The sequence below is a fragment of the Oryza brachyantha genome, chromosome 2, assembly GCF_000231095.2.
Source record: "Oryza brachyantha chromosome 2, ObraRS2, whole genome shotgun sequence".
NCBI classification, from domain to species: domain Eukaryota; kingdom Viridiplantae; phylum Streptophyta; class Magnoliopsida; order Poales; family Poaceae; genus Oryza; species Oryza brachyantha.
The window spans coordinates 25,183,077-25,198,315 of record NC_023164.2 but is presented as its reverse complement, the minus strand read 5'-3'; the positions used below and the strand labels follow the sequence as shown (position 1 = coordinate 25,198,315).

The 15,239-nt window shown below is 41.1% G+C and overlaps 2 protein-coding genes across 5 annotated transcripts; both read right to left on the bottom strand.

The window, feature by feature from the left end:
* Nucleotides 1–1,277: 1,277 nt before the first annotated feature.
* Nucleotides 1,278–4,495, bottom strand: LOC102712055 (mRNA cap guanine-N7 methyltransferase 2). 3 transcript variants are annotated; one of them, XM_015833364.2, is made up of 12 exons: nt 4,309–4,495; nt 3,732–3,821; nt 3,547–3,625; nt 3,369–3,463; nt 3,199–3,270; nt 3,005–3,102; nt 2,534–2,650; nt 2,359–2,451; nt 2,178–2,246; nt 1,973–2,061; nt 1,800–1,897; nt 1,278–1,720 (listed from the first exon to the last, which is right to left on the bottom strand). In XM_015833364.2, exons 2-12 carry the CDS (start codon nt 3,810–3,812, stop codon nt 1,595–1,597), a joined length of 1,017 nt encoding a protein of 338 aa, XP_015688850.1. In that variant the 5' UTR covers nt 3,813–3,821; nt 4,309–4,495; the 3' UTR covers nt 1,278–1,594. The 3 variants fall into 3 exon arrangements, with proteins under 3 accessions (XP_015688850.1, XP_006648009.1, XP_006648010.1); XM_006647946.3 differs by having other exon boundaries at nt 3,005–3,114; nt 4,309–4,494; XM_006647947.3 differs by having other exon boundaries at nt 1,278–1,717; nt 3,005–3,114; nt 4,309–4,490.
* A 2,635-nt stretch (nt 4,496–7,130) lies between these two features.
* On the bottom strand, nt 7,131–11,427 carry LOC102711777 (polyadenylate-binding protein-interacting protein 7-like). 2 transcript variants are annotated; one of them, XM_015832879.2, is made up of 6 exons: nt 11,069–11,427; nt 9,634–10,358; nt 8,569–8,938; nt 8,417–8,487; nt 8,009–8,133; nt 7,131–7,798 (listed from the first exon to the last, which is right to left on the bottom strand). In XM_015832879.2, exons 2-6 carry the CDS (start codon nt 10,288–10,290, stop codon nt 7,603–7,605), a joined length of 1,419 nt encoding a protein of 472 aa, XP_015688365.1. In that variant the 5' UTR covers nt 10,291–10,358; nt 11,069–11,427; the 3' UTR covers nt 7,131–7,602. The 2 variants fall into 2 exon arrangements, with proteins under 2 accessions (XP_015688365.1, XP_015688364.1); XM_015832878.2 differs by having other exon boundaries at nt 11,185–11,427.
* Nucleotides 11,428–15,239: the final 3,812 nt, after the last annotated feature.

Here is a 15,239-nt window from a genome sequence, read left to right as displayed (position 1 = left end):
TGCCTTTTCCGGGAAGCGGTTGCCGGTGCCGCCCCGCGAAGTCAAGTGCTCTCGACTTCGATGCGTTGCGTGCGGTGGTGGGCCGGGCAAGCCAAGGAGACCCAACTACTAGTGCGTGTTTGCATTGCAGCCTGCAAAACCGGTTACTTCGCGGCCAAGCGGGTACAGTTTTTTTTTTTTTTCAGCGCTGTTATACGAATGACTCAGCGTTGGTTAGGCAAGGAGTCGTTTGATGATTGAGTCGTAATGGTTGAGTCTTAAGTATAACAATTTTATTTTTTCTTCAGATTTGATTGCTTATGCCATCTAAACTTATAGCTAATTTATTATATACTACATGTTAACTATAATATAAATATATACTAGTAATTGATTTTAATATTAAATTTGCTCTTATTATATCCAATATCATTATTCTTATTTGATCATTTCCTTTTTTTTCATATTCACAAATCCAATGCAACGGTTGTTAAGAAGAAGTTTTTTTTAACGAATAGGATGATGTACAACAAAATTATTTTGGGAAAAAAGAGTATTTAGTTACCGATGAAATTTGAATAAATCGTGTGAAAATATGAACGTGAGCTTAACTTGTTTTTAACCTGACCAGTGAACCGAACGGTTTATTGATTCATGCCGACTCAATTAGTATGATAATCGAGTTTTATCGTCAATCCAACATAAACGGTTCAAACAAATGGACGTATTTTTCGTGGGACACTGTTCTCAGGTGTGGAGTCTCACATCTAGCACAATTTTATTAACATGTAAATCGTACGTGCTCTCGAACCCATTTGTCAATGGGTAGGAATAGGATTACAAGATATCTGATTCCAGTGTGCTTCGCGAGGGGTAACCGGGGGAAAGTCCGGCAATGGTGCCGTGCAGGTGAAGCGGGTCATCAGTCCCCTGACCTTCCCGGCCCGTGGCCAACCAAAGCATGCGGTGGGCAGGCAGGAAGCCCCGGCGCCCCGCCAAGTACCAACCCCTCCCTCCGCGAGGAGTACGATCCATCATCGCCTCCACCCACCCTGCGTGCGCGCGTTTGTGCCGTCCAGGTCCACGCCCACCTGGTCGCTTTCGGCTGGCGGACGTCGCCGGTGCAGGACGCATCGCGGCATCAGCTACGGCCTACAAAAGTTTTATTTTTTTCCCCTATCCTTCTTGTGCAGAGACACGAGATTTCTTCAAATATGCCGCGTTGATGTGCGACTGTGTGAGCCCAGAGCCCCGAGACGGAAGAAATCCGCAATGGCTACCACATAATATATGTATAACACAAAAGAAATGAATTATGTACTGATGAATAATATAAGCTTGGTAGGACCGAGTCAGTCGTAGATGGTAATACTCCAGTCAACAGAATGAAGAATATTTAAAGGGTTCTCTGCAAAGCTACTCTACAAAAGTATCTTCTAATATTGATGTTAATTCTACCTTTGCAAGGATAACTAAAAGTGTTATCATAACTAGAGCTCTAAATAAATACCTATGCATTTGAAACTACGTGTACATCAAGCATACATAAACCACCGTTGCAGGAGCTTCGTTGCTCCAAGTCCGCCTATGCTTCTATCTGCGAAAATCCAGTGAACTAAAGCCTCATATCTGCAGGTCCGGGACCAAGGATACCTTTCTCATTATCCATGGGAGGAAGCACATCAGTACGTGAGACCCTTCCATCGTCCATTGGTGCCTGCTGCGTCCAGTGCCATTCCTGCTATTTCACTCACAATTAACCCAAATATCAGTAATACGTAAAGGCAACATCAAAAGCTGTTAGATGCAGAAGAACAGACCTCTTCTTGAGCATTCTCAGGATCATGCACTTCCGGTGTTACAATTGGTGGTATTGCATCTGGGTCAGGCTTCTGGAAAACAAAAGTTGAATACAAACCTGCAGAAATCATATCAGGTAAATGACTAAATTGGGGCCTTCAGAGTGAATCCTGAAGGAAAATGGTTACATCACCTAAAATATCATATGAACGAGCAACAAGCTTTCCACGTGGATCCACCAAACTGGCACTAAAACTACCAAGCAATGGAGCAAACTGAGTTCTGGAGTCGGTCAGAACCAAAAAAAGGAAAAAAGAAAAAAAGTAACGATCAGCTGGAATGAACATAAAAATGATTGGAACATAATGATATAGACCTTGGGCATAAAATATTGGCACCTGTTGTCGTCATAAAACTCAGTTAAATTCTGGATCTCCACATATTCAAGCCCTGCCTCCCTTGCTAATCTGTTTCAACATAATCTAACATTGTGATACCCTAATGACACAAGTAGCTGGAATTTGAGTTCTATGATGAGGTTGTACAACAATTGTTGAAGACACATGAGGAAAGTATTACCTCATAAGGCTAGGGAAGTGGACCAGGCAGTGATTCTCAAATATTGATTCATTTGCAAATTTGAGTTGGTACTTCTTTCCAAAGAACGGAAACCTGCACCATTTTGCATAGAATCCCTAAACACAACAAACCAGGAATTTCATATCTATTTAAAATACAAAAGCTCAAGTCATACTTTTCTTCCTCAATTTCAAACGTGATGACATAGTTCTCTGAGCGAATGCTATTTGGAACTGCCTTCAGACCCTGAACCTTACCATGTGACGCCTCAACATTCTTTTGATATTTTGTCCTACAAATAAGAAATGTCATGCAAATCAGAAACATCTAACAGTTAGGACAATTGAGGTATGGATGTTATTCTTCTTTGTAAAACTCTAGTATCTTATCTTATAAACTGCAAATGTACGACCATTGGCTTTTTTTATATTCTTTCTAACTTAGAAGAAATACATTAAGACATTTACAGAAGGCATAAGTGGTATTCATGCAGTCACCCACCTTGTAGTGCTTATGCGGCATACAGGACTGCTTATGCCATCTAAGCACTACAAGGTGCCCAACCCATTCCCTGTATGCAACCTGTAGGCTTTGTTTTATAACGCTAGTCGCTAGACAGAAGAGCAGAATTCATGAGCTGCCATACCATATTGTAGATGAATCAGGAATTATGCCAACAAAATAGCCTCCAGGTTTGAGTAATGATGATACATTATTCAGAAGCTTTTGTGCATGTTCCTCACTCTGGAAACATGACTGTCTTTCAACATCGATTAACAGCAAAGATTAGCAAAGTTCACAAGTAAACATTATTACAGCAACAGAGAACAACCAACTTGCCTGCAAATGCTGCATACAGCAAACTATATCTGCTTGAATGCCCTTCTCTTGCATTTGAGCTTCAAAGTCATCCTGTTATACAAACCACCACGAATGTCAGTTATGAACTACCCATGCTAGAACGCCGGTGTGTTTAGTTGCAAGCATGAAAACAGGCAAGGAGGGCATACGGCAGAAGGGTCTAGCTTGATAAACTCAGCAGTGAAAGGTTTCCTTTTGCTCTCCCACAGCTCACGAGCATCATTGACACCCAATGCAGAGGCATCTGTTGTAGAAAATCATCCAATTAACACAGCAGACAAGACAATGTAACCATGGAGAGGCTCAGCTTAATGCAAAGTGTCCTACCGATCCCTATGTATTGACCAATTTGGGCATCTCCCCACTTGTCTGTATCGACCCCACCATCGCAATACAGATCACAGACCTTTTACATTTTACAAGCAACAAGAAGTATCAGATTTCTGTTTCTGAGTTTCATGCTGATTTGGAACAAAATCAAAGATCAAGAAAGAGTGGAGCAGATAGCAGACCGTGGCATAAGGGAATGCAAATATTTTGATAAGGGCGGTCTTGGCGAATTCATATAGCCGATGATGTGGTGTGACTGCCATGCACTAACCCTGCAATTACAGACAGTAGGACATGATCATATGATGAGAATATTTCTATAAATGCTGTATTGGTATCGTTGAGCTCATACTAAAAATCAATTGTAAAACTAAAATTGAACGACTTTTTCTTACTAATTCAGATAATAGCATACTCGACTGCTAATATCATGTTTCCTTAGAAGGGCACAATCAACGTATCGGGTTTAGGGTTTATGGTTGAATAAGAATAAACTGTGCATTAATTATGGTGATTCCTGCTCTAATGCCAATCTACCGTGCTCTCACTCAGGATACAATTAACAAAGGAATAGAGTTCCTACGCGGCTAGGGTTGGCAACGGGGCAGGTCAGGGCCGGGTATGGCAAGAGCGGCCTCGGCCCCGAACACAAATCCTGGGCGAATGTAGCCCCGTCCCCGTCCCCGTCAGATCCCGGCCCCGAACGGGCCCCGAAAGCCCCGAAAGTTCGATGTCACAAATCACAGAAGGTGTGCTTACCTGATGGCGAGGGACGGACGGCGGCGGCCGCGGCGCGAGCAGGCGCCGGCGTAGACTCCAGAAGCGGGCGGCGGCGGCGTCGAGGAGGACGGCTGCCGCGCGCGCCTGGAGTCTGCGGGTCGGCGGCGGGGAGGAGGGCGACGGCGAGGAGGGCGGCGCCGGCCGCAGCCTGACAGGGTGAGGTGAGAGAGAGAGAGAGACAGAGTAGTGAAGGGTTTATTTTTAAATGGGCCAAAGGCCCAATATTCAATGGTAATGGCCCATTTTCTACCTTTTCTATAATTTTCTACAGACCCTAGGCCCCACGGGGAACCTGCGGGTGAAACGTCTCCCCCATCCCCGGCCTTCAAAAATCAGGGGCCCCTGACCCAAAGCCCCGCGGGGGAATTTTTTGCCCTGGCCTCAGCCCCTGAGAGCAAGTACAATGGGCTACTCTGACCGGCGACAGCACTGCCATATTGGATCTGTGGATGAGCGGGAAGGAAGAGAGGTGAGCGGGCGACTACTTTATCATCGACTACACACGCGATCGGATGATGTGATTGTAGGTCCAAGTGAGAGGTATATACTAAAGATAAAAGAAATAGATAATCATCAGTGGAAATCATCTATACACAAAAGAGTATGCACCTACTGTATGCATTAACTTTTCTGGCTGGCTATAAGATAGTGATGTAGCTATTTTTTACATCCAACAACTACTATTGACCTTGCTCTGATGGGATGCTGATAACCCTAGTTTCTAGAGCTCCCCAGCTAGAAATTACAACAGCAGCAACTAATCCTCGCAAAATGAAACCCATTTAATAGGGCCACGTTACGACGCGCGATGTAGTAGGGAATGTAATATAGTACGCTACATGGTGGTGCGGCGATTGGAAGAAGAAAAAGAAAGTACCACCCGCCTGCCGGAGCTAACTCAGCGGCGAGCAGCAAAAGAGTGCAAACGCAGAGTCAGAAGGGAACCAGGGTTGAGTCGGTCGCACCGCCAACCTCTGCCCGACGAGCCGCCACCGCTAGCCCCACCCCTTCGCGTTGCGCCTGGTCGGGCAAGAGGGTGGCCAAGGAGCGAGGCACACACACCCGCATGTTCCCTGGCACATCGACCACACGGTGAACAAGGAGGGGAAGGCTTGCACGGTGCGGTTCGGGAGGCAAAGCGAGAGCGATACACGACTGGATGAGATCGGGAGGGGGCGCACCACTGCGGGAGGCGAGCATGCGGGATGACAGAAAATGCCACTGCGGTATAGCTGCCCAAATTACATGCCGGCAGCACAAGCATTGCTGTAGACTGGCCTAGACGCGGCACGGCATGGCCCGGGTTTAGAACACCCCCAACAGCTTATCTAAATTTGGTCATCTATATCTTCATTTGGATGATCAGTTTCATTCTTTATATCTCTTTACACTCTACTGGATCATCCATATATGACATCCTCTATATTTCTTTAGAGGATGGAGAGAGATCACCCAAATATGAAGGTTCTCTCTTCTAATATGGATGACATCTAAAAATAGATGATAGGATAGCCGTTTTATTGGAGCTCAATTTATAGTCTTCATCCTTTATTTTCAGGATAGAGGATGGAATAAATGAGCTGTTGGGAATGCTCTTACCTGTGCCAGAGCCTTACCCTATGGGCCAGCACGGCCTACTATTCCCTCAACTTTTTCCCATGCCTCGCTATTTTCCTATAAGAAATATACACGTACATTGCAATATTCTTATATCAAACAACTAAGAGCAAGTTCAATAGTATAAGCCAACTACTAGCTTCAATTCATCTATAGCCAATTCATACAATAGTTAACTACAAAACATCAATACATGGTCCCACATGTCATACATACATTTTGTCTTGGAGCTCGTGTGTAGCTGGCTACAAATTAGTAGCCCACATCTCTTCTTTTTCCCTCTTATCTCTTTAAAATATATTTATAGCTGGCTTATAGTCTCCTATTGTCCTGCTCTAATGGTGCACTAGACATGTTCACTGAAAAAGAGATGGTTTTTCTAACAAATCACTTAATTTATTATTTTTTTTGGGAATGATGACTTTTGTAGGTGTTACGGATGACTCCACCTTCTAGTAGCAGAACTGTTTTTCTGTTTCCCCTATTTTATTCATTTCCCCTCATTTTTCTTTACCCCATGTTGATAGCAGTTTTCCTTTTCAGCACACCTGCCAAATCTGGACCCGTGCTAGCCTTCTGGGCCATGAACGGAAAAAACTGTTTCCCCACATAATTTTAAGTGGACTGGCTCATTGAAATTGCTCTAGAGCATCTCTGATTATAAGAACTAATTTCTGGTTATAAATCTAAACAACTATTCTTTTGGAACCCAGGAATTATAGGTACCTTACTCTTCAACCGAAAATTTGACATTTATGGTAAAAAAGAACTTTCCTAAAGACAAACTACCCAGGGACTAGCCTACCAAATGACATGAACAAGGAAAACGGGTATGGCTCAAACTAGTTAGGTTTCTTGTAGCGGAACTTATCCACCCAATTTACGACTAATTATTCTTTCATTCAATGGTAGGTAAGTATATGTATGATATTAGCGTCATCATTTGTACTATGTTTCAAAAAAAAAAAAGACACTAACTAGAGAGTGTGATTTGGCTAGTCTATTAGACAATGTTCATTTCTGTCAATTCCAATACTCCGCTCTCTTGTTTTTCACACACGCACACTTCCCAAGAACAGTTAAATGGTCTAACTTTTGTAAATATTTTCTATAAAAAAATTGGTTACTCTAAAATTAATATATTTTAAGTTTTAAGTCTATACTTAATTTATCATACACTAAATTCGCTGCTCCATTTTATGCGCGCAAAGATGGGTTCCAAACCCAGACTTTCGATCACATCGTTGTGCCTTCAAAATGGGAAGGCTCCTTTCGCTTGCATACCTCCGCCCCAAATTTATCCGCAATACATGTATTCCGATATGGTTGAGAACTTGAGATGGCTACTACCTAGGGACATTAACTAACTTATACTTTGACATATACAGGCGACATGTACATAGAGACAGCAATACAACATAATGTTTCGTACCATTTTCTCTATCCCTCGACTGACTAATTAGTACTAAATAACAGGTATATATAGACATGCTTTACATTGTCAGGTTATCACTCACCTTATTTTCGTTGCCTCCTTTTCTTCTCCCAGGTTGTCTAAGCTAGAAGAGGATGTTAGTGAAGGGCAACATGCATCAGGCAGACAGGCACTGTCTGAGGCTGCGTGTAATGGAGGCCCTTCAATCCAGGAGGAGCTGCTCAAGGGCGTCCGGCAACCTTGTCTCGCCAGAGCCCTTGGTGCGGTGGCCTGTTCCAATACGGTTCAGGATTTGTGCCTTCTCCAGCTGACCTTGCAGCAGCAGCACTCATCATGAGCGCGAGCTCAGCCTTCAGAACACGGATGGCTTCGCTCACCTGAAGCTCGTGCAAGTCGGTCAGACGGTCCTGGCCCGTCCTGCAACAAATTAAGCAGAAGGTAAAGAAACTAGATGTATCTTTAAAATGGGCAAAGATACTTGTTATGCAAGAGGATAGAAGCTGAATACAATGTGCACTCGAGGTCCTGGTATTTTGTAATTTAGTTAATAAGCTGGCAGGCTGAAAATACTCTTTTACTTCTAAAAGGTTGAGGTCATGTCAATTGGTAACTAGGGAGTTAATCCACCTTTGCTGATACATAGCTTCCCTAGTTTTCTCATGAGCTGCCTTCATATGTAGATTGTACAACTGTCCCTTCATGCTCAGTTCCTTTGCTAATGCTTTGTTTCCCAACATATAAGCTTGTGTAGCCTGCCCAGAAAATATTCCAATGAACATTCCACTAGCTCAAAGGGCAATGGTCCAATAAAAGGAGGTAATCAGCACTGACAAAACTCAATGCAAGTAAACAAAATGATGCCATGAATACATTCTGCAAGGGAGTACATTATTTAAGAACAGGGTTTAAATTTCGGTATGCACTTCTATAACCGCACAGGGGGTGGGGGGGTCCCTGTTACCAGAAAATTTGGTCTTTTTTTCAGAAAATTCAAACGAAAATTTTCAAATTCAAATGCTGACAACGATTGCTTACTTGTTCAAAACATGTATTCCGTACACGGGCAAAATCATCAGCTTCCCCTGTTGATTCTGAGAACATGCTTGCTGGACAGTAGCAAGAATGCAGACAATCAATCCTTAACTGAAGCATGGTTAGTGCTCAAAATGTTAGAATGAGAATATTACCTGTGACTGGGGTTGACTGAACATTACCAGCCTTATAGAACTTGTTTCCAAAGGAAGACCTTGTATTACAGCTATACTGTTTCTGAGCAACAATACTTGAAAGACCATTAGCATCCCTGGGACTTCCCTTTTCAAACTTCATGCCGACAGGATCCTGCCACACAAATCTTCGAATAGCAGAAACAAAATCTCCAGTCGTAGACATTGTTGAAGAGTTGTGTCCGTTTGTTTTTCCATGGGCACCTACACTACCTTCAAACAAACAATTAGGATTTTCTGTTCCAGGCAGTACAGGGAAGTTCCCTGTGCCAGTGTTTGGTGTGTTTGGGGCCAGGTTCAGATTCTGACAGGAACTAACATCAACTTGCATCTGCAATCCAAACAAAAAGGTCAGATTTGCATGCAAGTACTGCATATATATGCTACAAAAGCTCCACAACATAACATGCACAAAGGAAAATAATGTACAGTTTATAGAAATGGTCCATCTTTAAGGTGTAAAATTTGTATAGTTAAGAAGAAGAAGAAGAAGAAGAAGAGGTACAGTTGCACACAAAATGTGATGCCCCATCCTTAAGTACCGAAAAGAAGTTTTAAAGCTTTTACATCAAAAAGAAAAGCTTTAAAACAAAATAATCTGCCTTCCGGCTCAAAAGAGCCTAGAGCAAAGATAGCAACAAATAGCTTTAATACTAAGGCATAACAATTATTTATAACATACAGTTCGTGCTTTGTACTGAAAGCCTATTGCATCAGCTAATAGATGAACAAAAGGGAGATTGAGTGAAAATTATAATTGTCTGAACAAGTGTATCAAACATTACACTAGTTTTGGTCATTGTGATAAAAAAAGCCTTTCGGAAGATATCCAAGTCATTAACACCAGTCAAATTAAAGTAACAGAACACTACATTAAAATACCGAAGCTGCTTCCCAGTAAAGCAATTTATATTACCCTACAATGTTTTGAATGATTGGTGCCACAACTAGTTATCAAGACAAGAAGGTTACACTTTTTTTCTTGTATTAACATTTGAGTGTAAGGACTAGAAATTAGGCGATCACCTCTAGATGAGTGAGAATTTCAACAGTAAGGTCAAAATCGCAACCATTAGCATGGTACAACTCAGCAAGGCTCTCCATAGAATAACCAGGAAACTGAGATGCTAAATTCTCAAGTGGATCATGATCATAAAGGAGGTCATGCTTTCCATTAGTGTAACATAGGTTATCTGCATGATTTTGCTCCCCGCTGTTTGAACTTGAATTCTCATCATAATACAAAATACTGCCCAGCTCAACATTCTTGCCTGTTTGAGACAATAAACTATGACAGTCTCTTGAGAAGTTGCTGGTTGCTGTCCCAACAAAAGGGGGTGCGTTTAATGACAATCTAGAAAGTGACAATTCTCCATGTGGTTGCTCAGCATTCTCCATGTCACTGAAATCTGGAATAATATCATCAGGAAGCTGCCTACGCCAAAACTGATGTGTTTCATCATCTGAGTTATTAGATTTCGATGACTCTGACCTATCCAGGATTGTTTTCCCAGAGGACCCCCTGAAATTTGGCTTGCATGCATCTGCAACTATTCTACTTCCAAAAGTTGATCTAAAAGTTGAAGGGACAAATTCCGCTGCATTTGGATTTAGGGTGGTAACCGTACTTGATAATGCTGACCCTGAGTCTCTGTCTTTTGGAGAAAATCCATATGAACTCATATTCTTGCAGATTCTGTGCAATGTCACCAGTACAAACTAATAGGTCCAGGTGAGAATTTAGCCAAGTCCTGAAAAAAAAAGGTTTCAGCGGTAAGAAGGAAACAAAGAACATAGTGGCAACAGCCATTTCCTACTCTAGGAACACTAAAATTACAACTGAAGAAAAACATTCTAACAAAGAGCCAATTATATGCACTATACAGAGTCTCAGAGATATGGCTTATCACAGTTTGGCAGCATATAAGAAGAATAGAAAGGAAAGAAGAGAAAAAAAAAATATGACCTCACAACTAGATCAGAATACAAGCATACAATGTCCAGAAATTTCAAAGCTACAAAGCAATCCACCTTCGGTAATACAACTAAACTTAGACTGCCAGAGGAATACTACTAAACAGGGTTGCCACCACAACTGTGGCACAATTGCAGGCCTTTTTTTGGGCCGGTTTCCCCATTCTCACATCTCACAAGCCAAACGATGTATTTGTCAGAGCCACGAATTCAGTGAGGCTTACCACAATGGTAGCCAGAAATGCAAGAAACAAGCAACTAGCAAGCATCCAGTCTCACTCCAATTCTTCGCCCAAGTATGCACTCCAATTCTATTTATTGTTTCAACAGAATAAGTAAACAATTTTATGCAGATCTGCAAATAGCTACTACTAGAAAACACAAACGATTTTTTTCCAGTGTAGGTGGACAAAGACAAGAGTGCAGAGCTACTCCTCTAAAAGGGAAAAACTAAAAGGTGACCTTTCGCACGGGAACGAACACCCACCCACCCACCGGGGCAAGCCGGTGCATCGCCCAGGGCAAAATAGGAAGCGAAGCCAGATCTAGGCGGAAGGGGAAAACGACGAGCCGACGCCACACCGTCCAAACGGGACTCCGCACCTTTCCGGCGGCCGATTAGCTGGAGTGCGGCCGGAGGCGGCCGGCCCATAGGATGGCGAGCCTCCGACGGGGCACGGTCGGACTCGGGATGGGCAAGCGGAAGCGGCGGCGGCGGGGGCGGGGGTTTGCTTGGTTGATCGCGTGCGTGCAGGAGAAGAGAGGAGAGAGGGGGGAGGAGAGGAGGACGGGATCGGGAGGAAGGAGGATTTGGATGAGGGGAGCCTGGGAGTGCGCAGAGCGGTAGTGGAGTGGAGCGCGCGTGCAGTGAGCCAGTGACGTGACGTCTTCTCGTCAGCGGGGTGTTGAATGCACCTGGGTGGCGGGGCGGGTCAGGATTGGTTTGCCTTCCGCCTGCAGGGTACGGTCTGGTTGCGGTTCTGATCTCAGAGCAACCACAGCCCAACCAGTCCATAGAGTCTGTTTTGTTATCCCGGATTTTTTTTTCCCTGTCAAATTAAATATTTAATACTAATTAGAAGTATTAAATATAGACTATTAATAAAACTCATCTCATACTCTGAACTATTTCACGAGACGAATCTATTGAGTCTAATTAGCCTATAATCTATTGAGTCTAATTAGTCCATGATTAGTAAATGTGATACTACAATAAACATTTGCTAATCGTGACTTAATTAGGCTTAAAAATTTTGTCTAATAAAATAGCATTTATTTATGCAATTAGTTTTGTTATCGGTCTATATTTAATACTCCTAATTAAAGTTTAAACATCTGATGTGATAAAGGAGTATAAAAAAGTCCATGAATCCAAACAACCCCATAAAGCAGTTACAATAGCATGCTATAAGCCAGCTATAAGGTCAGTCCCAATAGAAAAAACCGACACGATTATCATAGTATAAGAAATCATTCATAGAAACCATTTTTACAATGGAGATGTCTTTGAGTAATAATGGTTTTCTTTTTCTCTTTCCAAATTTTATATATTACACCAATGGTGAGCATGACATATGTTCCCTATAAACTAGTGGTTTCTCCCTAATGGTGAATTTATGGTTTCTATGTGTATTGGGTGAAAAGAAGACTTGGTTTCTTCGTGAGAAATCCATTTCTAACTTTTCCCTCTCTTTCTTCATTAATTACGTTGTCATGTTATCATTTTGCTTACGTGGAAAGCTATTTAATAATGATATAAATCACCATTAATGCGCCATTAAGACTGTCCTAAGTATATTTTAAAGATATAAGATGGGAGAAAGAAAAGATGTGTGCTACTAATTTGTAGCCAGCTACAGCACGGACTCCAAGGTATATGACAAGTGGGACATAGTAGTATATGTTTTGTAGGTAACTATTGTATAAATTGGCTATACATGAATTAGAGCTAGTAGCTGACTATACTATTGAACTTGCTCTAAGTCAGGTGTCAGTAGTTAAATTATAGGGTACAATGTATTCGGGCAAAGCTGTCTATTGGAGTGGCTTCTAGGGTGAAATAAAAAATCATGTCCATAATGTGTATGTGTATTTACTACGATGTGTTAGCTGTACCGTGCAAATAATTTTTTTTTTGTCTTATGAGTTATTCATAGTGCTATGAGTAGCTTTTGCTATTCGTTTTACATGGACTACTTTCACAATGGTTACCGTCAGTTGCATCTCTATAAATTTTGACTAAATTTAAAAAAAATTAAAATATTTGTAGAAAAAACACAATTTTTTTTGGAATAGATATGTATTTGTAAAGTAGTTTGGTGTTAAAATTTTCTAAAAATAACAATTCTACGATCAAATTCTAAACCAAAATCAACCAAATAGGAGAAATGAATAAATGTTTAACAAGACTATATCATATTTTTTCCCATAATACTTACTTCCTGTTTTTTAATAATTTCTAAACATTTAACGAGACCACTGGTGCGTCATGGTCTCACGGATATATATTTATATTTAGATTATGGATAATATTTGGGGGTACCATTTATGATTCAATCATGGACAATATAATATTTGCATTGCATAATGGACACTATAAACCTTCTATTAATTATACATGCCTGAATTTTAAATTTTATTACACGGTATATTTATTGGTGAATTATAAACTTTTATTTATAGTTATTCAAATATCTTTAGCAAAGGTCATGCTGAATTTTCTATTTACCAACTAATATGTCCAGAATGTTCCAAATATATCATATTTCCTATTTCTTCGTATTTTTAAAACTTTTAAGGATTTTTCTCATTTTTATTTTTCTCGTGCCAAATATACTATGGTTTTGAGCACAAACCACGTGATAATCATCCAACACTGTTCGGTTTTTGTGCCTAAACCATGGAGAAGCCACAGAGACCGTGGAGTTTGAATTCAATTTTTTTTAAATGATTTTATTGTGGTTTCTACGGTTACCTCACCGCACGGTAACAGTGGCTACCGACGAGCAGTGATAATTACTCCATTAATGGTTTCGTAAACATGGTTATGCCCGGCTCCCATCATGCACTGTGCCCTTCTCCAGTCGCCTGCCGTCAAGCCCTCGTCCTACACGGCTACACCTGTCTCCCGCCGTCCAGCCCTGTGACAGCCTCCTGCCGTACATGCCATTGAGCTCTTATTCCTGCCTCTAGATATCCACCATTGAGCCCTGCACTCGCCTCCATCTGCTCGGTGTCAAGCCCTCCTGCACCTGCCGCCGAGCTCTTCTGCCCGCCATTGAGTTCCTCTGCGCGCCTGCCTCTAAGCCAAGCTCAAGTTCACCATCGGGAAGCAGATGGACAAATGGTAGCTGGAAATGTCATTCATCCCATCCCAAAACAAGGACGGTCTCGTTCCAACCTACCTTGCATCCTAACCAAATATTTCCTTATTTTTTGGGACAACAATAGTGTCCTAAATTTTGATAATTTATTATTATTTGAAACAAAGCACAAACGCTAACTGTTTTTATGCAAGCATGTATATGCATAGTTACGAATGTATACCTCGCAACTTATCCCTATAAACACGTCTGAAAACTATACGTATAATTCATTTTGAGACTATCGAGAAATGTCATTAACAAGCGCATTATTCTAAGAAAATACCATCAACAAACACTATTTTTTAAAAATATTTAATTGGATCCTACCACTGTAAATTTGCCAAATTAAAAAGTATATCATTATCATTCATGATATCGACTACATGGCACTAAAATTTTGCAAAATTGGAACCGTTCCATTGTCATCATATCTTTTTTATTTTTCATCCATCTCCTTCACTTTCAGTGTGACGATAACGAGAAAAGCTTCCGCACTCGTTAGTTAGTGGATGACCTAGTCTTCTAGCAGTGAGATGAGAAGGGGGCGTGCTACGCATCCTACTATAACCGCTCGTCCAGCTAGGGACGACAGTGTCTATGCACAGTGTCCCATGGAGTGCAAGTGGCAATACTAAACACGATTTCTTGAAATAGGTTACTAGTCAATGGTATTTATTGGAATTTCTTATTTATTTTAATTAGAACAAGTTTATAAATACGATATTATCATAGCCCTTTTTAGACAAATCTATATACATTATTATTTTTAATTAAGTATATGGTCATTATTGATGATACATATTTGTTTAATTGAATCTTATACTAACTGTCAAATATTTTGGCTAGATGAATTAAAATGAGAATAAAACAGAAGAAACCAGCTTCCAGATTTTAGGCTCTGGTGAAATCGCCGTAGCTTCTTATTACCACTAAGGTGGTGTTTGATTTTTTAGTCCTAAAACTAAAAATTAGTCTATGTATTAAAATCTTTAGTCCCTACTGTTTGGTTAGAGTGACTAAAATAGACTAAAAGTATATCATATATAGACATTTTTGTTAGGAGACAAGTGTAAAAGGAAGTTTTAGTCCCAATAAGTACTTATGGAAGGACTAATAGACTAATACAATTTTAGTCCCTTTTAGTCCCTCCTGTTTGGATTTTTAGAGACTAAAGGAGACTAAAATGGAGGGACTAATGGATTAGTCACCTAAACCAAATAGGGCCTAATTGTTAGATGTTCTATCTGTAACAGGAAAATCTTGCTGGTTTACCAAGATTGTTGTTCCTTCTCA

Excerpts from the sequence above, each read along its gene's own strand:
- LOC102712055 (XM_006647946.3), bottom strand. The coding sequence starts at position 3,812 with ATGGCAGTCACACCACATCATCGGCTATATGAATTCGCCAAGACCGCC. Across the intron at positions 2,651-3,004 it reads CCTGATTCATCTACAATATG|GACAAAATATCAAAAGAATG; the intron begins GTATGGCAGCTC and ends TCTTATTTGTAG. Across the intron at positions 1,898-1,972 it reads TCGTTCATATGATATTTTAG|GTTTGTATTCAACTTTTGTT; the intron begins GTGATGTAACCA and ends TGATTTCTGCAG.
- LOC102711777 (XM_015832879.2), bottom strand. The coding sequence starts at position 10,290 with ATGAGTTCATATGGATTTTCTCCAAAAGACAGAGACTCAGGGTCAGCA. Across the intron at positions 8,488-8,568 it reads TCAGTCAACCCCAGTCACAG|CAAGCATGTTCTCAGAATCA; the intron begins GTAATATTCTCA and ends GCTACTGTCCAG. Across the intron at positions 7,799-8,008 it reads GAAGCTATGTATCAGCAAAG|GACGGGCCAGGACCGTCTGA; the intron begins GTGGATTAACTC and ends AATTTGTTGCAG.